This window comes from Muntiacus reevesi, chromosome 4, assembly GCF_963930625.1.
Source record: "Muntiacus reevesi chromosome 4, mMunRee1.1, whole genome shotgun sequence".
Taxonomy (NCBI): Eukaryota; Metazoa; Chordata; class Mammalia; order Artiodactyla; family Cervidae; genus Muntiacus; species Muntiacus reevesi.
In genome coordinates this window covers 140,388,464-140,412,757 of record NC_089252.1, presented here as the reverse complement: position 1 = coordinate 140,412,757, position 24,294 = coordinate 140,388,464, and the positions used below count along the sequence as shown (strand labels likewise).

At 44.0% G+C, this 24,294-nt stretch overlaps 1 protein-coding gene, 1 non-coding gene and 1 pseudogene across 2 annotated transcripts in view; 1 reads left to right on the top strand and 2 right to left on the bottom strand.

Moving 5' to 3' along the window:
• The window catches only part of PLXNC1 (plexin C1), a 150,150-nt gene that overhangs the window by 105,971 nt on the left and 19,885 nt on the right, over positions 1–24,294 (bottom strand). The window contains exons 2-4 of the mRNA XM_065934213.1: positions 21,826–21,966; positions 8,806–8,940; positions 4,643–4,743 (exon numbers count right to left, since the gene is read on the bottom strand). Of these exons, the coding sequence (XP_065790285.1) occupies positions 4,643–4,743; positions 8,806–8,940; positions 21,826–21,966 (377 nt within the window). The remainder of the gene's footprint in view (positions 1–4,642; positions 4,744–8,805; positions 8,941–21,825; positions 21,967–24,294) is intronic.
• LOC136168036 (U6 spliceosomal RNA) lies at positions 9,467–9,571 on the top strand. The gene has a single exon (XR_010663201.1). It is a non-coding gene; the product is annotated as a U6 spliceosomal RNA (small nuclear RNA).
• LOC136167920 (V-type proton ATPase subunit E 1 pseudogene) lies at positions 13,185–13,956 on the bottom strand (annotated as a pseudogene).

The following is a 24,294-nucleotide window of genomic DNA, read 5'->3' as shown; positions in this document are numbered from 1 at the left end:
TTATCTAATTGCTTTTTATCACCTTATACTAGATGCCCATTCTTCACACTCGATCCAAAGGAAGCTAAGATCATTTTCTTGCACACACACCCCCAATACATCCACTTTCTAGACATGTATGTAATAAAACTCAACCTTCTCAACAGAGAAAACAAATTATTTTTCTAAATAAATCTGTGACATTTAAAATAAACACAGTGGGATGCTCTACAGTTATAAGAAAACATCCCCCTTTAGAATTCCTAATTTTGAATGGTACTGGGAGCTTAACATGAGTCACAGATATGAGGCTTAGTTTTATTTCATTTTAGGCCAGAACCAAGCCAGTTTGAATCCAAGTGATCTGACATGACTGGGAAGGGCCATCAGTTCACAAACCTGGAATGTTTTAATCATACTTAACACATCTCACCCTGCCATTGGTAGACTTCCCCAACCACTCTCACATGCATTTTTAACGCACCTACCATGTGCCACGCACTGTTCTAGATTCTGGGGATATGGTCATGAACAAGACAAGGCTCCCAAGCAACTTACATTTTAATAAAGGAAGAGGCAGAGAAAGAAGATCATTCAGGTAGTGATGTGTGTGTGTGGAAGCTGCTCAGTCATGTCCACCTCTTTGTGACCCCATGGACTTAGCTCACAAGGCTCTTCTGTCCATGGGATTCTCCAGGCAAGAATACTGGAGTGGGTTTCCATTTCCTTCTCCAGGGGATCTTCCTGACTCTGGGATTGAATCCAGGTGTCATGGCAGATTCTTCACCACTGAGTCACCAGGGAAGCCAGGTAGTGATGGGGCCAGGAATAAAATAAAACAGTGATGTCACTGGGAGTGAGGTGAGGCTACTTCAGACTGGGTCATTGTGCTGGGACCTGATGAGTAAGAAAGAATCAACCGTGGCAAGATTTGGGGAAGAATTTTCTAGATTGAGGAAATAGCCAGTTAAACGTCCCTGTGGGAGGAACAAATCTGGCATGTTCTTAAGTTAGAAAGAAAGGGCCAAGTAACCAAGGACCTGATTCTTAGAAGCTCTGTATTCGGGTCCCGTGAGTAAGGGAGTTAGACCGAATTCTACGATGGAGGCCAGTGGAGGTTTTTAAACTGGGGAATAAAATGAGCTGGTTGAGATTTTTTAAAGCCCACTCCTCTTGGGGCAGGGGTGAGGAACAAGAGCAGAAACAGGGGTAGCTATGAGCAGCCTTTTCTAGAATGCGGGAACTCCTTTATCATAGCCCATCATCAATAAAATCCCTGGAGTCTTCAGCTTCTCCAACTGTTCCCTTCACTGTCTTGTTCATCCTGAAACCAGGCTCTCCCTGAGGACGCTGATTCCTGCAGCCCACCAAAGGCTGTCTGCTTCCCCTCTCTCATCATAAGGGTCCTCCTTGTGTCTTGCTGCCTCTTTAGGATGATTCCTCTTCCTTCCTCTCCAAGGCTGCTCCCCAAACCCCAGCTCTGAAGCTCAAGCCATTGGGCCATCTGCCCAGAGGCCCCCTGGCCCTGCCTTGACATGACCATCCACAGATCATGCAGCCTGCAGGCAACTCCTTTCTTTTTTTGAATATCTTGCTCCTCAGTCCCTCCCAAATTGTTCCATAGTCCTTCTTGACGACTGGCCCATCGAACAGTGTGACCCCTCAGTTCCCCACCCTCTCTGCTAACGATCTTGTCCTCCATCCTACTTCAGTTACACAATCCCACCCCAGACCTTGTCAGGACCAATAACTCTGCCCCCTCCATGTCCTCAATTTCAAGTTCCCCATAGTCCGACCACTACCTCTTCTCCAGTTCCCCAGGTCCCATGAGTCTTCAACCCCAAAACAATCTCCCCTGCACAGAGCTGGCTACCTTTTCCCATCCCTCACGCCCATCTTCACTTCCCTCCTTAGAGCTCACTTCCAGTTTGGAACCCAGGGTCCACAATTTTAAGTATCCAAATCCATGTCATCAGGCACCCTCAGCTCCTGGACCCCACTTCCCTGTCTTGAAAATTCCCTGCTGCTGCTTAGTCGCTTCAGTCGTGTCCGACTCTTTGTGACCCCATAGACCGTAGCCTATTAGGGTCCTCTGTCCATGGAGATTTTCCATGCAAGAGTACTGGAGTGGGTTGCCATGCCCTCCTCCAGGGGATCTTCCCAACCCAGGAATTGAACCAGTGTCTCTTGTATTTCAGGTAGATTCTTTACCACTGAGCCACCAGTCCCATCTCTAGCTAAATCTAACTCTCCCCTATCCTACCCTTATGCCCACAGTGCCAAACGTGGCTTGTGAAAGCAGAACCAGGCTTACTGCTCTCACTTCAAAGTCAAGACCATGGACCTCAAGTGCACCCTGACACTGTCTGGCAATTGCTCTTCATTTCCCAGCTCTGTTCTCTCATCCACTCTGTTCCATACCTTCTCTCACTTCTCCCTTCCAACTCCAGGTCTTCCTCCCTCACTTCACACTCACTCACCATACATTCCTGAAAATAATATAAAGTCACAAGAAAAGACACTGCATACACTTCCACCACTGACCTGCTCCTGAGCCCATATTTTCCTCCTGCCCTCCCATGATCAAGGATGAAGGGTCCCATGCTCCTGGCTGAGGCTGTGCGCCCCCACTGGCACAGGAGATCATATTGTCTTTCATCTGCAGAAAGACGACACCCCACAATTCTCTCTTCTCTCCCCTGTTTTGTCAGTTTCTCCCACACTACTAGAACTTTCCCAGTAGCACAAAAACACAGTTATTTCATGTATCTTAAAAAACAACTCTCTGGACTTCACCTCTTCCTACAATGTCTGCTCCATGTTTCTGCTGTCTTTCTCAGCAAAGCTCCTCGAAAGAGTTGTCTCCGCTCCATCCTCTTCTCATTTTCTCTTTACAGTTTTATCACTACTTCCTGTCCTTGTCACAGTCGGCAGTAATCACCTGCTAAGTCCAGTGGTTCAGTTCTCTTTTCTTGCTTGAAATCCCAGCACAATCTGGCAAGATGGACCACTCCCCTCCTCTTTTCTTCCCTGGGCCTCCAAGAACCCACCTTCTTTAGTTTTTCCTCTTCCCCTTCTGGCTGTTCTCTCCTCAGGTCTATTTCTTCTTCATCCCCCTGACCCCTAAACCCTGCACCCATGCTCACTGAACTCCAAGCTCAGTTCTCCAACTACTCCTCTCCTCCATCTATGCCCCCTCCCTCACTCATCTTACGACTTCACGACGTGTATCATCTGAACACCACTAGCACCCCCAAATTCACATCTCCAATTCAGACATCTCCTATGAATGCCAGACCTGTGTTTGCCCATAGAGTGGCCACTAGCTACATGCAGCTATTGAATCACATCACCACTGTGACCATCACCACCAGCTCCAGCACGGTTACTGAATTAACTCCTGCACAGAGCTCTGCAAACACAGAGAGCCTACATCAGTGCAAGGGTTGGAAAGATTATAGCAAAACTGTTTAGTGGGTATGTGGCGATACAGGTCTGTTTGTGATCAGTTAATTTTCTTCAAGTCTAGTCTTAGGCAAGCCACAAGAAGAAAATGTTCCTACCCAATTACAATTATTCATGAGACTCTTCCTGGCCCTGCTTCTTTTGTCTGCTGGTGATTCTGACGGCAATAGCCCGGTAAGGAAGCTCAGCAAAAGGCAAGGGCAATTATGCATCTTGCTGCATCTCAGCTTCAGACTTCCTCCATGAACTCTTAATTAATTCCATCCCCATATTTTTATTTTGTTTCCTGAACCTCTTGCTTATATTGTATTTCCCCCCGCCTCCCTTCAATCCTCTTGCCTTCCTCCCCCCAAAAGCCTCCCAAATTCTCTTTCTCAGTCTTCTTTTCTTTCCGCAAATTGCCCCTTGTTTAGCCTTCAGCTTCTCTGCCCCTGTTCTACTCTTTCTTATCCTTTTTCACCTTTAAAAACTGAAAGCACCAAACTGACAGACACTGTTACGGTGTGTTTTTTTTTCCCCTCTGCCTGAGCTGCAGCAGGCTCTCCTCTCCTCACTTCTATAGCAGAGCCTGAGTACTGGGTTGCCATGGCAACAGTGAATCCAACCAGGCCGGTCCCAGCGACTCTGGGAGCTGCCATGGTGAGGAAGCTGCTACAAGTCGCCCTGAGCCTAGATGGGTCGTGAACATCGTATTTCAAGACCGAGCTGGGCAGATTCTGCCTGGAGACTGTGACTGCACAGCTGTACCGCGCATCAGGAGACAACATCATCAATAATCAGGCTTCTGCGGAACCGACCGAATACGTGACATCATGAGGGTTCATTTGAAACATTTCAAACACGCCTATTCTTTTATCTCCGCTGAGGGAGAACCTTCTGTCCTCTCTCTCTCTAGTCTTGGAGAACTCTGCAGAAAGTAAAACTGACAGCTCCAACTTATCCCCTCTCTCCCATCTCCAACTCCCCCTACCCTTCCAGGATGGGGACCCTCTCAGCCGCCCAGGTCAAATGATTTCAGTAATACCGATGTGGCTGGGAACATCCCCAAGAATGAATTTGGATTACACAATGATATTTTAGTGGGCGCCGAGGTCAGTTCCCCCAGGTCATTGGGATGGATCCTTAAAAGTAGGGCAACAAGTGTGCAGCCGCATCACACTTTCAAAATTGCAAGTCGGTGAGAAAACTCAGGAAGTACCTTTGTAGCGAATGGCACCAACCGCAGTGAGGGTCTGTTGCTGCTAAACACTCCCAACAGGATTTATGTTTACCGCAGTTCGCAACACGAATTCTCCTCACCTAAAAATAAAGATGATGGCAGTTCAGATGGAATTATAAGCAACACCAGAAAAACTCCAACACCTTATCTGATGAAGGGCCACGAGGAGACATTTATCAACTCAAACACTGAATGTCTGTGTAATGACATCGGGCAGTGATTCTCAAGTTTTAGGGTATGGAGCAGTTTATCAGCATCTCCTGGGGGAGCTTTTGAAAGGGCAGAGTCCCAGACTCCCTGCTGCTGAGACTCCAGTTGAGCAGGACTGGGGCAGGGGCCTAGGAATCTGTATTTTTAAAGAGTGCTCACAGGTGAGCCTGGTACATAGTTAGCTTTCTGATCTGCTAATAGTGATTTCCAAGCTCGTGGAATCAGGTCACCTGGTGTTCAGACAGAGACAGTCAATAGCACCTTGGAGATGAGCATCAGGGGAAAGCAACAGGCTCTGACCCCAAGTGTCAGCAGGAGGTTGACACTTGGCATAGAAATGAGGACCACCCTTCCAAACACCCCTCAAGGTATTCCATCACCTCAGCTCCCAGCTCACTGCTCACACTCCCTCCACTGAAGGTAAAAATAAAAGAAATAGGAGTTTTCCAATCATTCTCAGCCCCTGGAGCTGCCTCTTCCAGTTGTCAGGAAACAGCAGCCCCCAGAGAGGGAGATGGTGATGGGCAAATCCAGGCCCCAAAGGCAGGCCGAGCCTCCAAGCAGGGCCAGGGGAAGCAGGGAGGACCTGAGACTCACACAGCACATTTTTTGCAGGCAAAATCCCACAGCAGGTAGTCAGGAAACCTGTAGAACTCAGAGCCAGGAAGTTGTACCTGCTGGAGACCGTAAGTAACTTCTTCAAACATACAGAGAAACAGAGAGTTCTAGATGGAGTTTGTGAGAAAAGCAGAGGCTATCCTGAACAGTCCATTCTAAGCTGACTTCGTGGAGGATAACCACACCCATCATCTCACAGTCCCCAGGGTGGCTGACAGATGCAGCGGGCAGGCCACCAGCCTGAGCCAAAATTAATCAGAATGTGGATACTTCCTTGTAGCTCACAGGACATCTTTGTGATTCTGGAGTATTTTCACAAATGTCACGGAATCTCTCTAACCTTGTTTTCTCACCTGTGACATGGTGATGGTACTGCTGACTTCACAGGGTTATTACCAACATTGCTCAATAAATGTTGGTTCTTGCTACTACACTGGAAAAAGTTTCCATGGTCCAACAAACATGTGAAACCACAGGGAAAAAGCAAACTAGGTTTCCTTAGCACAAGGCTTCTGAGAGCATTTGAATGCTCTGGTTATGATACTCTAGGAAGGATATAGTAGGTAACATCTGCTCCCAGGACCACTTTTGCTCAGAACATTTAGTACAAAATAAATCTCCAGAACATTCTATAAGAACTACTCTGAAAAAAAAGTGAAAGTGTTAGTCGCTCAGTGCTGTCCAACTCTTTGAAACCCCATGGACTGTAGCCTGCCAGACTCCTCTGTCCATGAGATTTCCCAGGCAAGAATACTGGAGTGGGTAGCCATTTCCTTCTCCAGGAGATCTTTCCAACCCAGGGACTAAACCTGGGTCTCCTGCATTGTAGGCAGATTCTTTACTGCGTGAGTCACCAGCGAAACCCATGTTAAAGAAAGGCCACCATAACTACTACACTGGACCTGCTTCTCTAACTTAACACATTATAGGGGTTATTCCACAACAATGCAGCTATCCCCATATGGCTGTTTTTAATGACCAGGTATTCTATGGATGGACCAGGGCACTTCAGTTTGTCTATTTCCCCAAGAGTTGAGGAAGGATCGTCCATGGGTTTTGCCTCTGTAGGGCCTATCTTGGCTCAACCAGAAGACCAGAGTCTTACTAATAGGAACTCCAGCAGTGAATCTAAGTGAAGAAAGTAAGAATAGCCAGCTTTCATGCCCAGTGGAAAACTCTTCCCAGGTCTTCAGGCTTTGAATGGCCAGACTAGAACTCTTCACCTTCAGAAAGTGAGGATCTGTCAACTACTGGTGGTTCTCACTGTGGTTCTCGGCCCACAGTCTGGGATTTGGGGGAAGGATTTATGAACTATTTGCAATGTTTCAAAAAGCTGATTACAAAAACATGCACAGACTAGGCAAGGCTACAAGTGTCTTTGCTTTGAGCTGGAATTTTATCAGCTCCTTGTGGTAGCACAGTCAGCGCTCTGAGTGGCGGCTTTGAGATGCCCTTGATAAATAAAGCCTGAGAATGGGAATTGTTACTTAATAAATGCAGTTTGTTGAGCAGACAAAAATCTTTCAACTATGGGAGCCCTGGGGGAAGAAATATAATAGACAGTGTTTAAATGTTGAAGCAAGCTGTTTGCAAAGGTTCTGTATGGTGAAGAACAAAGGTATATGAGATCCACTGGCCATCTCAACGTGGTCATTTTGAATAGCTGCCTTTTCAACATGCAAAGGGCAATATGGCCTTTTTAGGAGAGTCAGAGGCTCTAAATGGCTCACACATCATCTCTGCGACTTGGCCAGTACATGGAGAATAATGTCATTGCTGCTCTCCGTAGAATAATGGAGAGGAGAAGAATGAAAAATGGGGGTGGGCCGAGTGCATGTTACATTCATCATGTAATTATGTAAGTCTCAGTTATTTTTGCACTTTGTATGTTCAAATGGTCATGGGTTAAAACAACCATGAAAGAATGTTTGGTTTTCACAGATTTGGGGTTGATCCCACTTATTATGGGCTTTGACAGCATATAAAAAGCAGAGACATCACTTTGATGACAGAGGTCTGTATAGTCGAAGCTATGGTTTTTCTAGTAGCCATGAATGGATTTGAGAGTTGGACCATAAAGAAAGCTGAGCACTGAAGAATTAATGCTTTGAAATTGTGGAGCTGGAGAAAACTCTTGAGAGTCCCTTGAACTGCAAGAAGATCGAACCAGTCAATCCTAAAGGGAATCAACCCCAAATATTCACTGGAAGAAATGATGCTGAAGCTAAAGCTCCAACACTTTGGCCACCTGATGTGAAGAGCTGACTCTTTGGAAAAGACCCTGATGCTGGGAAAGATTGAGGGCAGGAGAAGAAGGGGGTGACAGAGGATGAGATGGTTGGATGGCATCATTGACTCAATAGACATGAGTTTGAGCAAACTCCAGGAGATAGTGAAGGACAGGGAAGCCTGGCGTGCTGCAGTCCATGGGACTGCAAAGAGTTGGACATGACTTAGTGACTGAACAACAATAATTATGGGCTTTAAGATCAGGGTAGAATTTAAGTCCTATCCTTGACAAGGCCCTATATATATATATGTATATATATCCTTGAGAAGACATTTAGCCTGAGTCCTAGATTCCTCATATATAAAACAAGGGTAATTTTTATCTTACTATATTATTGACAGATTTTGTTAATGTTGTTTATTATATTTTGGGGTTGTGTGTTTGTGTGTACAATTCTGTGCATCTAGAGAGACTCCCTTTGGAATAGTAACTAATATAGCACTGGTAGGAACTCAATAATAATTAGTTCCCCTCCTCTTTCCCTTGGTGAAGGCGCTTTTAAAACTGAAGAAAATGTAAAAAGGCATCCTTTTTATTTCAGTAAGCAGAAGCAAGAAGAAAAACTAAAACAGCCAGATAAATTAAGAGAGGGAGGGTGGGTGCCATATATTTCCTGGCTCATGAATGTGTATGAGACTGTGGCCTGATATTAACCCCAAATTCCAAAGCCAATCCCATTGGGCATATTCATAAATGCATCTAACCATTCAATGCCCACATGATAAATGTGTAAATTCAGTTACCTTGCTGATTATGCACCCATTTGCAAGCACACACTTCTCTGAAAAACTTGGCATTGGAAATATAGCCAATAATAAAATTGTCTAAATAGGTAATATTTCTTGCTTACTTACTGACAGTAAGGTTTTTAATTCCATGTCTGTGAACCACTGCAGGTCTTCTCAAAGCCTGCAGCAGTGTTTAAACTCAGTAGCTCAAAGTACAAGCTTTACCATCGGATAATAACATCAATCAAACAGTTTGTATTCATAAGACAGAAATGATAACTAGTATTCCTGCCTACCTCTTTTCCAGCTGTTAGATAGATGTAGATATTCTTCTTAGGATGAGGAACAAGTTTGTAGAAAACAGGTGTTTCTTCTTTGATTTCATAGATAACCTCTGGACAATTCGAGGCCAAATTTTCACCAAGGATAACCTGTTTTTTAAAAAAGAAATAAAACTTCCAATAAATAATTTGAATTTCAGGGTGGCAAAACTTACTGCTTAATCCTAAGACTACATCCTTTCTTCCTCACTATGCACACTGACTGAGGTACTACTTTCCTTAATCATCAGCTTGTGTCTCAGCCTTCAACAAGGCCAGTGATGACAAGCTTGGTATTTCTGCTTTTGTAGGGGACAAAACTATGCATGCACACATACAAAAGGTCACTGTTCAGTGCTGGGACAATGTCCTTATATGTGGAAGCCTACTGTCCAACATTCCTGACCATATGGGCCTTATAAGACGCTACAGTGACAGCTTCATTAGTGCTATGCCAAGTGATCTTAAAACTAAAGGCAGTCAGTCTGACAGATACTTGCATGGGTTACTCTGATTTGCCTATGTGAGTCTGCATGGCTATGTGTTTTAAAGTAACCAGGACAACTTAGCAGGCATAAACAAGTAGGTACTTGTTTATACATTAATTATAAGTGTGGCTTTGAAACTGGACATTTCTGTGCTCGCTTCGGCAGCACATATACTAAAATTGGAACAATACAGAGATTAGCATGGCCCCTGTGCAAGGATGAAACTGGACATTCCTGAGCTTCATTCATCTTTTGTCAATAAATATCTACTGAATATCCACTGTATTATTCTGGTACATTCTAGATGTTTGCAAAATGGCAGTGAACAAATGGCAGGAAGATTCTGCCCTTATAGAACTTACATTCGTGTATATGCGTGGGGTGAGGGGCAAAATCATAATTAACAACAAATAAGTGAGTTATAAAATACACCAGCAGGTATTTTATATCATAGGGAACTACATTCAATATCTCATAATAATCTAAAAAGGAACAGAATCAGAAAAAGAATCAATTTATACATGTACAATTGAATCACTTTGCTGTACACTGGAAATTAATACAAGATTATAAATCAACTATACTCCGATATTTAAAAAATATTTTAGCAGGTGATATAGGTCAAAATAAAATGAGATGGAAGATGCATGCTCAGTGTAAGCTTCATTAGAAGGTGACATTCATGTAGAGATTTGCAGGAGATTCTGGAGCAAGTCACTTAGGTATGTGAACAAAACATGCTCTTAGAAGAGTAATCCGTTAGATGGTGCAAAGGCCCTAAATGAGAGCAGACCAGTATGACCTGAGCAAAACAAGCGAGGTAGAAGGGAGTGGACAGCAAGGTAATAGGGTGGATCACATAGGTTCTTGTTGGCCTGTGTGAGGATTTTGCCTCTTACTCTGGGTAAGAGACAGGAAGCCACAGCAGGGCTTTGAGCATAGGAGTGACATGGTGAGAGGTGTGGTTTGAAACATGGATAGGAAGGCTCCTCAGGAGACTATTACCCCAACCCTGGGGAAATAGAATGGTAGTTCGGTCTCAGTTTGCATCCTGGCTCTACCCTTCCAGAAGCTGTGTTACTCTGAGCTAGTAGTTTACTGAAGCTCCCTGGGCCTCAATCTCCTCATCTCTCAAATGGAACTCATAATGCCTTCCTTATACACCATTGGTGTAGCATCAGATGAGAATTACGAACAATGCTTAGCACATAATCAATACTTGGTGGCTAATCTATTACTAGATTGCAAGCTCCTCTTGGGTAGGCACCATGTCCTAATCCTCTCTGTACCCACACTTTTGCCCCAAACAATACGATGCTTTTCAAAGTGAAGATGTTCAGCATTTGGTCAGTTTGAAAACATCTAGATATAGCATCTATATTCATTCATCTCTCTACCACTGTGGACATCAATTACAGTGGGTGTATGATTTGGGAAAAAAAAAAAAAAAAAAAACAACTGGCACCTGAGATTCTTTTCAAAGTCTACATTCACATATCTACTGAGCTATAACATGCGTGTGCTGCACATCCTGCTGGCGAGCATGTTTTTGCTATTTAACCATAGGCTCCTTATCAGTTTGGCAGGTGGAACTGTACCCTGCACGCACTCAGGATCTGGGCCTGTCCTATGATGGTGATTTCCTTCCATCATCTGTTCTGAGTCAACCCCGGGTGGATTTGGTGTCACTGGTAGCTCATGAGAAGCACATGAACTGCTAAGTTCAGTGGCAGCTCTGTAAAAATCAATGTAACTAAATACATTAAATATGACTTTTAAAAAAGGAAAAGCAATATTCAGTTCCCAAGGGAGTTGGGAAAGGTCTGTACCCTAAGTCATTGAAAAATGACTCTACAGCTGTACCATCCAATATGGTAGCCACTAGCCACACAGGGATACTTTAATTAAAAATTCACTTTTTTAGCCACATGAGTCACATTTCAAGGAATAACTACCCACATATGGCTGCTGCTGCTACTGCTGCTAAGTCGCTTCAGTCGTGTCTGACTCTGTGCGACCCCATACACGGCAGCCCACCAGGCTCCCCCATCCCTGGGATTCTCCAGGCAAGATCACTGGAGTGGGTTGCCACTGCCTTCTCCAATGCATGAAAGTGAAAAGTGAAAGTGAAGTCGCTCAGTCGTGTCCGACTCTTTGCGACCCCATGGACTGCAGTCTACCAGGCTCCTCCGTCCATGGGATTTTCCAGGCAAGAGTACTGGAGTGGGTTGCCATTGCCTTCTCCGCCACATATGGCTAGTGGTCATCATATTGTGAGTGCAGATAGAGAGCATTCCCATCATCAGAGAAAGTTCTGTTAGAGACTCTGGCCTACAGAGAACGGTGAGCCAAGGGAGAACTTGGGGAGGCACTGACCAAGCGTGGACTTGCCAGGCTCCTGTCTTCCCAGCTCTAATTCACATTCCTTATTAATCAGCTCAGATACAAACGGCTGATCTCGTTCTTGGAAAGTGGTTGTATAGAAGGAGAGAGAGAGGAAATCAGATAAAAATAAAAATAAGATTGATAGAAGTTAGAGTCAGGAGAAGAAAACCTGCTGCTCAGATCTCTGTTGACGAACTGATCACATAAAACCCATCATTTGGCAGAAACACCTATGACGCATTCTTGCCAATAAAGCTGAAGCCAAATGTGATAAACCTTTAGTGCTAACATCCATTTAGCATTAGGACACAGAAGGGGTAGAGGAACAAGCTAAACGGTACCATAAGGATGTGAATAGCCAAATCCACAATATGAGACATTCCACAGGACCACAGACTTCCCTTCCTCAAAAAGTCAATGGAGGTAAATCAAACGATAAGAGGAGGTCACACAGATTCAGAGAAATTGACCAACTTCAATGCCATTTTAGGATCTTGTTCAGATACCAACTTGAAGAAAACAATTTTAAAACGACATTCTTGAGTCAATCAGGAAAATTAGGTTATATGGACTTGTTATTAGATAATTCTAAAGAATTAAATTTTCCTATTAATATTTGTGATAACACCTTTATGGTTGTGGTGATATAAAGAAATGATCATAGTTTCTTAGACATGCATAATAAAATGTGTATGAGTGAAATGACATAGTGTCTTGGATTTGCTTTAAAATTTAAAAGTAAATAAAAACATACTTTTAATTTACTCATATCACTCATCCACTTTCAGTGAGTTAGGAGCTGCTGTGTAGTTGTTACTGGAGCTTATTTATTTCTGGAGCATGGTGGATGCAGATGAGTAGGGGCTAGAAAGATCTTATTTGGGTCAATACAGATTTATTTACTAGATCCCTTGGAGATAAGGCATCAGTATTCTCTCTAGAACTTGGAACTATGGCAGGAAAATTGCTATTTTTTTTCCTTTAAATTACCAATGTTTACTTGTGCCAGGATTTGCCAGTTTCCTTTTTTTTTTTCCCACCTTCATGTTGTATTTTAATAAATAGAGCAGATTCATGGAATAGACCTTAAAATCACATTTACAGACTACTCCCAAGTCCAAACACATAGGCGAGAAGCTGCTGCTGCTGCTGGAAGGGATGAGGCCCACATGCACTGGAGGACTGATCTACCACCCCACCGCCTGTAGGCTGGATGGTGGAGCCCAGGACAGCAGGAGGTGCGGGACACGCATGCACCCACACCTGGCCCTGCAACTGCGAGCTACAGAATGGCGGGAAGTTGTGCTACTTTGAGACAAGCTAGAGGAAGGTTTCCTATTATACTGAGACTCCCATCATTACCCATCAGTCGGAGAACATTAGCTACAGAAGAGCATCCGCTGACAAATAAGAGCAGAGGACAGCAAAGAGGAAGCTATCAGGCCATCTCGTTTCTTCCAATGTCGGGAGTGTCCACATCATGCACCTCTTGCTGGCTTAGTCCAAAGACTTCCTGTTGGTATTTGCACCAAACAAGGCTCCCCGCACTTCAGGCATCATCTGCTGAGCTATGAGGTCCAGTCGACTTTTAAGTGTGTTGGACACCTTGATCTTGTGGTCCCCCTTATAGATCTCAACACTGCCGGCTATTTCCTCGGGCAGGTAGGCCTCCTGATCAATCTGGACATCAACGTCTCCTTTGGTTGCGACTTTGTACACAGGGATTGCTTTTTGCACTGCAGCCTTCACCAGAGGGAAATCCTGTTTCCTGCAGCGAACAATCATCCAGGGCTCCAGCAACTGGTACAAACCCTGGAGGACTAGTCCATCCAGCAGCACTTGGTACCTGGTTGCATCTTTTACCACTTTGCTGAGTCTCTGTTTTGCTTCATTTAGTAGGTCTGTGATAAGGTCATCTCTCGCTCTGAGGACTTTGAGCCTCGCTTGATTCATCAAATTGGACATCTGAATTTTCTTCTGTTGCTCAATCTGCTTTTCTTTCTTCTCATAATATTCCATAATCTTCAGTCTTTGGGTTTGCACAAGACGACCTTTCTCAATGTTGAACTCTTCTTCTGCCTTTGCATCAATTTCTTCTGCTTTCTCATTGGCTTCTTGTTCAATAAAAGCCATCATGTGCTTAATCTGCTTCTTCACATCGGCATCGCTGAGGGCCATCGCGGCAAGCGACGTGCAACAGCGGACGATTGGCGGGAGCTCAAGCCTGACACAGGAGACAGGCGAACGAGAGACAAAAGCCCTGCAAGTTTCCTGAACAAGCTACCTTGAGTGGCCAACACTGAAGCTCGTCCCAATAACTAGAGATGCTGGGTTTAAAGGGATATGCTTCATTGTTGGTGAGAGTAAGACTTCTCTGGAAGGTAATTTGGCATCATCTATCAAAATTATAGAACACATATGCTTAGACCCCACAGCCCTTAGTATATATGTGAAATGACACATATAATGGGTACTTACTGCAACATTATGTATTCCGACAAAGGACTGAAACAACCTAAATGTCCAACAATAGGGATCCAGTTGATAAACTATAATGCAAACAATAAATGCTATTTAGCAATAAAAAGAATTAGAAAGCTTTTTATGTATATGTTCAAATGTATTATGTATTACATGTTCAAAATGCTCTGTTAAGTATGTATATCTACATATATACACGTATATAACATATATGTTTAATAAACAGGGAAAAGACTATCCTCCCCCCTTTGCTTGTAGACATATATAAAATATCTCTATTTTATAGAGAGATATTTGGTTGCCCCAGAAGTCAAGAATGGGTGACTTAACATTGCATGTTTTCTTGGTTCTTCTGAGTTTTGAACAATGGTGATACATTGTCTTTAAAAATACATACATGCAATTTAAATTTCAAGTGTTTGAAGATGAGTGGGTCAAAGGGTTTTTCTTTTTGCTAGATTATGCAGAGAATGCTCTCCATAGCCCCAAGGAAGTTTCCATGTTCATCACATTTTAAATTTTATTAAAGCCACGAGCTACACAGAGACTGGGGTCTCTGTTTCAGCACGGTCCTCATCTCTCTCAGATGTCTCCGGGAGAGGATGGGGAAGGCTCTCCTGCTCCTCTGGATTCCTATTAATATCACCTCTGACCCCACCCAACCCCAGCCCAGCACGTGGACTCTGAGAGAACACTCAGATCTTCTAACTGCAAAAGTCACATCCACTTCAACACAGAAAAGCCAGCCAGCAAGACGGGAGCTGGGCAGCCTCGGAAAAGAACACGATCAGTGAAGTGATGCAGGAAGTAATGCTGAGTCACAGACACCCAAAAAGGGGTTGAGTTTTGCATAAGAGAAAATGCATCTAATACACACACATACTCCTCGGGCATGATGTGGATTTTCATCTGTTGCTTCCAGGATACAAGCTTGTTATAGACCTGCTCTGAAGTCAATTTGAGTTTCTGCCATGTATATTCTCACAAACCCCTTCATCCTTTGAGTCTCAACAGTCACCTCCTCTGAGCAGCCTTCCCTGGTCACCTTTCTACGGTACCCCACTATCCCTCTCTACCCATCACTCTGCTTTCTCCATGGCATTTACCACCTTGTGAAAGGACTTCACCACTAATTAATCCATTTACTTGTTTCCTGTCTTTCTTTTCCCACCAAGAGCATAAGGGCATTGTCGGTTTTGTTCACTTTTGTATCCTTGGCACCCAGAATAGGTCCTGGCACATAAAAAAGGTGCCCAGTAAATATTTATTAAATGAAAAACATACTTTATTAGCATTCAAGATTTTATAGGGCTCTTCAGACTTTTCCAGCTGCAGCTTGTGTAGAAAACAAATTTTTCCCGATGGAGGATTTCAGTTAGTGTCAACATATTGTTTCTGTTGACATCTTCCTGAAGCCTCATGGCAGGCTATTAACTAGCCTTGGGATTTTCGTTGCATGCAAAAATAAATAAATAAAAACAAACTCTAGTCCTGAAATGTACAGTGTGTGAGACTTCCACATCATACAGTTAGCTGTATAACAGGGATACCATCCACAGGAAAGATAGCCTGGTGAGGAAAATGAGGGGGAGGAAAATTAAATGAAAGACTTTTTTTCTTTATTACTATGACATTTGGGAAGCCATGGGTGTTCTAGAAGTTAAACTATTTTTCAACAAATTTTTTTTTTATACCTCACTCTGTGAGGCTAACCAGTTAAGTGGAAACAAGTCAATCTTCTCACTTTTTTTTTCCATCAAAAGTTTCTGAGAAATGCTACAAAGGAGACTTAAACCACACACACACACACACACACACACACACACACACACGAGAAAGCAAGGTAATTATACACTAGCCTTTACTGTGCTTTAGTAGGTAGGAGTAATAATAAAAATGAAATAGAAAGATTAAAGCAAATGCCTCTCTGGTTTCCTGTCTCCTGAGTTCAGTGTAAGTAGTAAGAGAAGCACACAGCCTGAATCATGAGTCCTAGATTTGTGGATTACACGGGAGAATTTGTTCTGAATCAGGGAGTCCCTGCCCACTCACAAACTGGAATGAATGAGATGGGGGTAAACTTGAACATGACATTCTCAACAGCCAACCCTGGAGGCCACTTCCAAGTTTCAACAGTTCCCACTGTCTTTGCTTCTTGGTCTGTTACCTCAGCTCAGCCAGCCCCACCACCCCCACTTCCGGCCCAGGTCCTGTCCTGGGTTCCTCATGGCCTCCTTTTCCTTATTTGAACATTCTGTAGGAGTATAAACGGAGCTTGACCTTATGAAAGACTTTTCTTATTTTTCACTCACAAATTTTAAAAGCCAGAATTCAGGCAAACTCTTCAGAGGTTACTCTGGGTGGAGGCAGGAAGAACTTTCTGGAAATGGGTTGAATTTCCCTCCATGGTAAGAGCAGAGTTTGGAGGACTACATAGGGAATCAGTCCTAACCAAGCACAAGAGTGCTGCTTCTCTGCTGGACCCGGGGAGAGGGCCGGGTGTGGCTTCCTGTGTCCTGAACTCTACTTCAGGCCCAGGGATGCTGGAGAAAGCCAACTCTAGCCTCTTACTGCTGGAGCCATTCTAAAACTCAACTGGAACAGATTTCCTACCTTTGCTCTAAAGGAGTTCACTGGGGAAAAGCCAGGCTTCCTAAGGGACTTCAGAGGCTCCCAGGAACTACATGCAGCCCCAAGAGGACAGGGCTCTGCCTTTTTCTAAAAGAGAAGTCTGCACCAGCTGGGATGAAGCAAGCTGTCCCTAAATAGGAACAAACTAAAACCACAAAAGCCAGAGCCCTTTCTCATGAAACCTCAAATATGTGCATCTTGATATTAACCAAGATATTCCAATATTAGAAAATAATAATAATTTAAAAAACAGCTCCACAAACTCTACAGAACACATTTGAATTGTCAGTGCAAACTTTTTGGGAGACTGGTTGCACTGTGCTATGCTCAGTCACTTCAGTCATGTCTGACTCTATGAGTCCTACAGACTGTAGCTCACCAGGCTCCTCTGTCCATGGGATTCTGTCCAGGCAAGAATAAGGCAGTGGGTTGTCGTGCCCTTCCCCAGGGGATCCTCCCAACCCAGGAATCAAACCGATATCTCCAGCATCATCCTGTATTGCAGACAGGTTCTTTACCCACTGAGTCACCTGGGAAGCCCAGAAGATTGGTTGCTCAGATCCTCTTGAGCAAGTTACCTATCATCTCACAGCCTCAGGTTTTTTCATTTATGAAGTGGAGATGCTAATAGCATTCAACTACTTAACCCGTGAAGACACTGGTCCTAATTCTGGGCACACAGTATGAGCTCAGAAACATTAGCTGTTATTACTCCTCACCCACTGCCTTATTATGCTTACAAGAAAGGTATGGGCATGGGTAAGGTTACAAATATTAGATTTCATGCATATTATTACTTGTTTTACCACCCGGAAAAGCTCAAAATATTCAATTCTGCTCCTGAAATAATCTGCTATATGCAACAGAGTCAGCTCAAAGGAATCCAAACTACACCGAGTGTGTACCACAATCTGGAGAAAGAGCCAGCCCATGTTTGTACGAATGAGCATTCATTGCAGCATCCTGGCCATGTAACACATGGGGTATGAATTCCCAAAAACTGAGTTCAGCATGGCCCTACTTTCTCAGCTGATCTCAGTAGAGACGCTGACAACTGAAAAAATTATAACATGCAGTCATACTCAGAAAGGAAGTAAAATGAGGAAATAACCAGAGAGAAAAGTGACTGGACATAACCTATCTCACAACCATGAGGATGGCAAGTCGGTGAGGAAGGGGTAGAGTAAACAATCACAAGGACATGTTCAGTTCCAAATTAGTTCAGTTTTTCTAACATCTTATAAAGGAATTTTGGAATAAAAGCAGGAGGAAGAGGGTAGTAAAAGTATTAGCATATTGGGAAATCTTTAATTTTTCCACTTTTTCATCAATAAAATCTTCCCTTTGGAGGTAGTACTGGATAACTTGAAAGAGTGCATGCCTTTCAAGACATGTTAAAAATGCTTCACCATCTTAGCTTAAACTCAAAATGATGTTTCCACATATTAGAACATGATATTTAAAAATACTGTTTACAAGTGTGCTGTAACATTTTAATATAAGCATTTCTTTCCTCCTTAACTGAAGAAAAAAGGATGCAAAATAGGATAGAGTCTGACCTCAACTATGTAAAAAAAAAAAAAAGAATAAAGGTAAAATGCTGACAGCGGCTGCTTCCATGTAAGAAAACTATGGGCATTTTTTCTTTGCTTTCCCCTCATACCCCGATACTTAGAAAGTTTCCATAAGCATGTATTACTCTTGCAATAAAACAAAATTATTTAAACAACATGACATTTTAATGGCACCAAACTATATTAAAACTCCATGAAGTTTTCAGAGATTTAGGAAATGGGAGTGGGGGTGGGATAGATGTGTGTGTGTGTGTGTGTATGTGTGTGTGTGGGGGTGGGTGCATACGCGCGCATCCGTGTGTGTTGGTCAAAAGCAGCAGTGGGCTCCCAAATGCTATTGCCTGCCTTTCATCCAACCAGGCATATACTACTGCGCCCGGCGTCTGTCAAAACGCTGTCGACTCTTGATCACCGGGGAAACTGATGAGTCAGGCTGTGGGTGATCCAAGCCCTTTCTTCTTCTCCCCCCCTCAGGCTGCCTTGGGTTGGGTTTTGTTTTTCTCTGCTCATTAGTAGCTCCGCTCTGCGGCTTAAGAAGCCAAGCTTGTGTCTATCAATGTTCGTCTTTTCCAACAGTTCCAGTGACAAGTCTGGCAAGGGACAGGCTTGAAGTTTTTGAATGAAGGATTTGGAGGTTCTCCCAAAGCACCTGCCCAGAGCCGGTTCCTCGGGACTCTGGCTGTTTTAAGGGCTGCACCGAGCCCTCTGTGCCCAGGGCTCCCGGGGGAGTCTGGGAGTGACCGGGCTGCCCGAGGGAGTCAGGCAGGGGTGGGCAGGTGAGCTCACAGCCTCCTCCTTAGGGCGGAATCCTCCCGAGGGGGAGCTGTGGGTAGAGTCTAATTCCTAAGAAGCTATCCTGCCAGTGAGGTATTCCCTCAGTCAGATGGTCTGCTGCTTCTCAAGCTGGGATTCCTCCCTGAGCTTCTAAGAACCCCGACTTCATCGCCCCTCACCCACCCAGTCCAGTCATCATGACTTCCTGTCAACCGTCTTCCCACTCTCCCCAGAGACCCTTCACGGAGTGGCTGCCACACCTGAGGCAGCAGCTACCAAGCCTGAGGGATACTAGTCAGTCTCTGAAGTGGCTCCTGGTTCAAATCCCTGCTCTGCCACGTGTTGTTGCCGTCCAGTAGCTAAGTCGAGCCTGACTCTTTGTGACCCCATGGACTGCAATGCCAAGGACTGGTTTCATCAGAGACCATTTTTCCACAGACCTGGGGTGGGTGGGGGGATGGTTTCAGGGATGATTCAAGCACATTACATGTACTGCACACTTTATTTCTAATCTAATGCCATCACTGACCTGACCAGAGGTACCAGAGGGTGGGGACCCCGATCTACCTCACCGAGTGGTGGAGAGGACTGTTAGTTAGAACAGGTAGAGTGACGAGCACAAAACAAGGAAATGGAAAATGGACCTGCCCCTGTTATTGGAACCCTACAAGCAAGGCTGCAGATGCGACTTTTGAAGGTGAAGCCTGGACAGATGCCGAAGAAAGTGAGACTTGGGTCAGCCACCTCCTCCTCAGCAGCTTGAGGCTGCAGCTCAGTTCCACCCCTCAAGTACCACAACATCAGTACACGCCAGCCAGGTGCGCACCAACCGCGGGGGCGAACAAACAGGACAGGCGAAACCAGGCCGGCCCATGGGGAACTATTTATAGCCAAGTGTTCCTTCACCTCCAATTTACCATCTAACAGTTTGGTTGGCTCAGCTTTGGGGAAACGGTGTTTTTGTCAAAACGCTCGTCAAAAATACCCCACATCTGAGGACAGAATTGGTGAGGAGACCCAGTAAGGGTTGGCAGAAACTTCTTCCGCCAGGCGAAGGGGGTCTAATCAGTCTGACCAGGTCACAGTAGCTCCAGATGCTGCCTGACACCAGAGACGGGGCTGAGCCACTTGTGCACAAGGAAGGGTGGGTGTTTACCTTTGCCCAGGAAATAAGGCTCACACAACAGGAAAGATGATCAATGTATACTTTAAAAGAACATGTATACAAACAAACCCCCTCCCATATGTTACTGGGTTTCCTCCAAAGAAAACAGATTAAATCAAATATCTACCAGGCACTCAGCCCTGTATCGGGCTGTGGGAATTCCCGGCCTCCTTTCTCAGGAAGCTTAAAATCAAGTTGGGAAGGCAAGACAAACGCACGAGGAAAGGTCAGGCATCCGAGCAAGACATCTGTAACAAGTCAGAAGGATGATAGAGATAATGGATATTTTGGGAGATGAGGGAGAAATGTGATCACTCCAGCCTTAGGAGGGCTCAGAGAGGAGGTGAAGTTTGAGCTGAGCCAAAGCATAGACACAGGATTCAGTAAAGCAGAGGGGAAAAAAGCAAGAGTAATCCAGGGAGGAGGTCCAGTGTAAGCAAAGGTGCGGGAGCAGTACAGGGGGCACATTTGGAGGAAGCCAGCCAGCAGGCAGGTTTGGCTACGGCGGGGCATGACTGCACAGAAGACAGAACCAGCGACCACCAGAAAAACAGGGGGTTTCCTAGGTCATCCAGTACAACCTCATGTTAGAGATGAGGAAATGGAGGCTCAGGGAGACTAGGTGATTCACCTCGAGTCACACAGCTAGTTGTCAGTGGGAAATCCTTTGAGAAAACAAATCTCATAGTATTCAATGTTGAATTGGAGTAAATTAACTGGCTACAGAGAGACAAAGGAGAATCAGACTAGGGTGAAAGAAACAGTGCCCTTTTCAACTATGAATGTTGGTGGTCACAGGAGGTGCTCAATAAATGCTTACTAAAGAAATTGATAAGATAACAGCTATATAATTTCAGAGGCATGTAGTATCTTTATTTTCTCTTCCTTCCCACTGCCCCTCTCTCCCAGTGAATAAAAATCTCAACTTGAGCAGTGGTATACCCACCAAGTGGAAAAAAAGTCCTCAGAGATAAAAGTCAAGGGGAGTCTCAAAGGGTTTCAGATCTCTAACCTCTGTGTGCTGGGTGTGGGTACAAAGGGCAGAAAACAAACCCCCTATGTGGGTGGCAGGTGGGCTGAGTTTCTTTTTTTTATCTTCTTTTTAGCCCTACAATCTCTTTGAAGCTATGAGAAATCAGGTGCTTTGTACATTTCCATCATAAAGGAGACAGAATTGAAAGGTTAAAAGTCTTAGGAAGGTAAATCAAGGATGGGGTAGGGCCAGACCCCCATATGCTTCACCCAGGCAGCTTATGAGTAAGGAAAGGAACTGCCTTGACAAGTTCACACATGGGTAGGGAGGTTATTATGAATATATTCTAGAAATTTCTTTCAGGCCATTTCAGGGATGGGGGGGTGCTCTCTGAGCAGTACATAAAGCAGTTGGTATGGTCTTGTGCATAAACCAGAAGCTATAAAAAAATAAACAAAAAAAAAGCCAAAAGCACAAAATGGATCAATATTAAAATCAACATTGAAGAAGGCACACAGAACCAACCTTAAGTAACTGGCCATCTCCAGTTCCCAAGAATAAAACAGTCCTGTTCATTACCACGGTGCCATAAACGGATGTCAGGTCGGAATGGATCAAAGTAGATGATGCGATTGGTTCGACTCTTTCAGGTTCATCCTCGTTTTTCTGAACATGCACACAAACGTACAAATTAAAAAACAAAAAGATAATTTTTAACAGTGATAATTCTCATGACAAAATGTCACTCATGCCCACCTGGGAAGGATCCTACTGGCGCCCCCAATACATTTGTTTAGGCAAGATCCCCAGGAGCAACCTTTTATCCCCTTTATCTGCAGAATCACTGTGCTTGCCCAGCCTGTGGAAAGCCATTTGTTTACTGCGTATTAACATGTATTGATTGCCAGCAGTGAGCTAGCCATCCATTTAACACTCCCCCAGCAGATATATGAAACCGAGGTCCCCTTTATTGCCAAGAAAGAGCCCACACTGAATTGGGAAGGAGACAGTCTTATACGTGGCTATTTGCAGGAACATGCGACAATTTATTTTGGTGAGGGTTTGGCTTCTGCGAGGTTAAACAAGCCATTTCCTAAGATGTGAGATGGACCATCCTATTTGATGTGATGGTAGAGAGGAAGGAGTCTGGATTTATAAGAAGGCGCCAGTGTGTTAGCCCAGAGACGGGATAAGTCATTCAGAGGGTAAAGAGGGAAAGACAGAGTCATGGATGGTGGGTAAGAGAGCACCACGGAGCTAAGGAGGAACCAAATGCAAGGACTGGACCTGGTGCTCATGTTCCTGAGGAAGAAACGAAAAACCTAACTCTGAACCTGAAGGCACTTAAATGGTCTGAGGTTCTGAGCACATATAATCACAGGCTCACTCCCGATCATTAAATAAAGCCCCTCTTTAACCCAGAGCAGAGAGTGCATCGCCCCAAATGTCTTTTTCTTTCTTGCTTAAAGGCATGAAGTGCTTCACGCTGCTTCCTGCCTTCAACGACAGGAAACAGAGTTTGTTACACAAATCTCTGGAAGATAGGGAGCTAGAAAGAGTCGTTGCCTTCTGTAGCTACTGAACACAGTGTGATAGCATACGTTATCTGCCAGAGCTCAGTTCCCAACTGTACTCAGGTTTGCAAAGAAAGGCACATTTACATTTCAGCCAATGGGAGAGCCCGCATACTTCTATAAGCATCAGGGCAACTCCTAAAACCATTTGGGGCGGGGGGGTGGAGAGGGGCAGGGGGAGGCTGAGACTTATTAACTTCATCATATTATTGCCAACCGTGTTTATGTATTTCAATTTATGTCTTATTAAATATTCAGTATTGTTAAACCCACCAAGTTTCATTAACATCTAAACTAAATGGATTCATGGACCAAATTGATTTCTGAAGCCTTTAAAGTACTGTCTATATTTCTTTGTTGAAGTTGCGCTGGGAGGAAAAGATAAGCTGGCAAGGGTTTCTCCAATGCCGTGATCTCTTTTCAAGTAAGAGATGTCATAACCTAAGAGAAAGTGACTTATTTGCATAAGATATTCCATAGTGAACTCAGTTGAAGAAGATTTTTAGAAAGCTCATTAGAGATTTTTTTTTCCTGTTAAAAATTATTTCTCATACTGTCAGGGAAGATGAGGAACTGTCCTGTGAAAATGAAGTTGAGGGGGAAAAAAAATCTCTATGAGTCTAAAATCAGAACAATAGATCACTGTTTAGATAAGGATCCCTCGTGACTATGAGTAGAAAAAGAAAAATCGGTGACCTTTAGATTTAAAAAAAAATAAAACCACACCACACATCTTGCTTTAAAATAAAACCAGAATTGTTCAAACTTAAGATCAGCTGACCACACTTCTTATTTTTGTTAAATATTTGAGCATCTCAGAAGTGCTTCACTCAGAGAACTGGATGTCATCTTTGTCTGAGCATCTGGAATGTTCTAACACTGCTCTTTTTGGCTGGAGGACTCCATTCTCCCTCCTCCTATGATACAGACAGAGTAATGACTCTGGATTGCTGATTATCCATCCACAAGGGCCAAATGAGACAATGGAAGTCATGTTCAACTCTTACCACCACATGGACTGTAGTCTGCCAGACTCCTCTGTCCATGGGATTCTCCAGGCAAGAACATTGGAGTGGGTTGCCATTTCCTTTTTCAAGGGATCTTCCTGACTCAGGGATTGAATCCAGGTCTCCTGCCTTGCAGGCAGATTCTTTACCACCTGAGCTGCGAGGGAAGCCCATATCTGGTATACAGTAAGTACTTAATAACTGCAGTGATTCAGATTAGCCAAGAACCATGATATCACAGTTAGACTTTGCTGAGGTGGGATGAAATACTCTGTGAAAGATTGACTCCAAAAAACCCAGAAGTGGCTCAAAAACTGACAAGGAACAGGGAGAAAATTGCTTCTAAATTACTGTTTCATCTTCTCTAACATCTTTCCCTGACTTCTGACTGTTTCTCAATAATTGCATTTTTC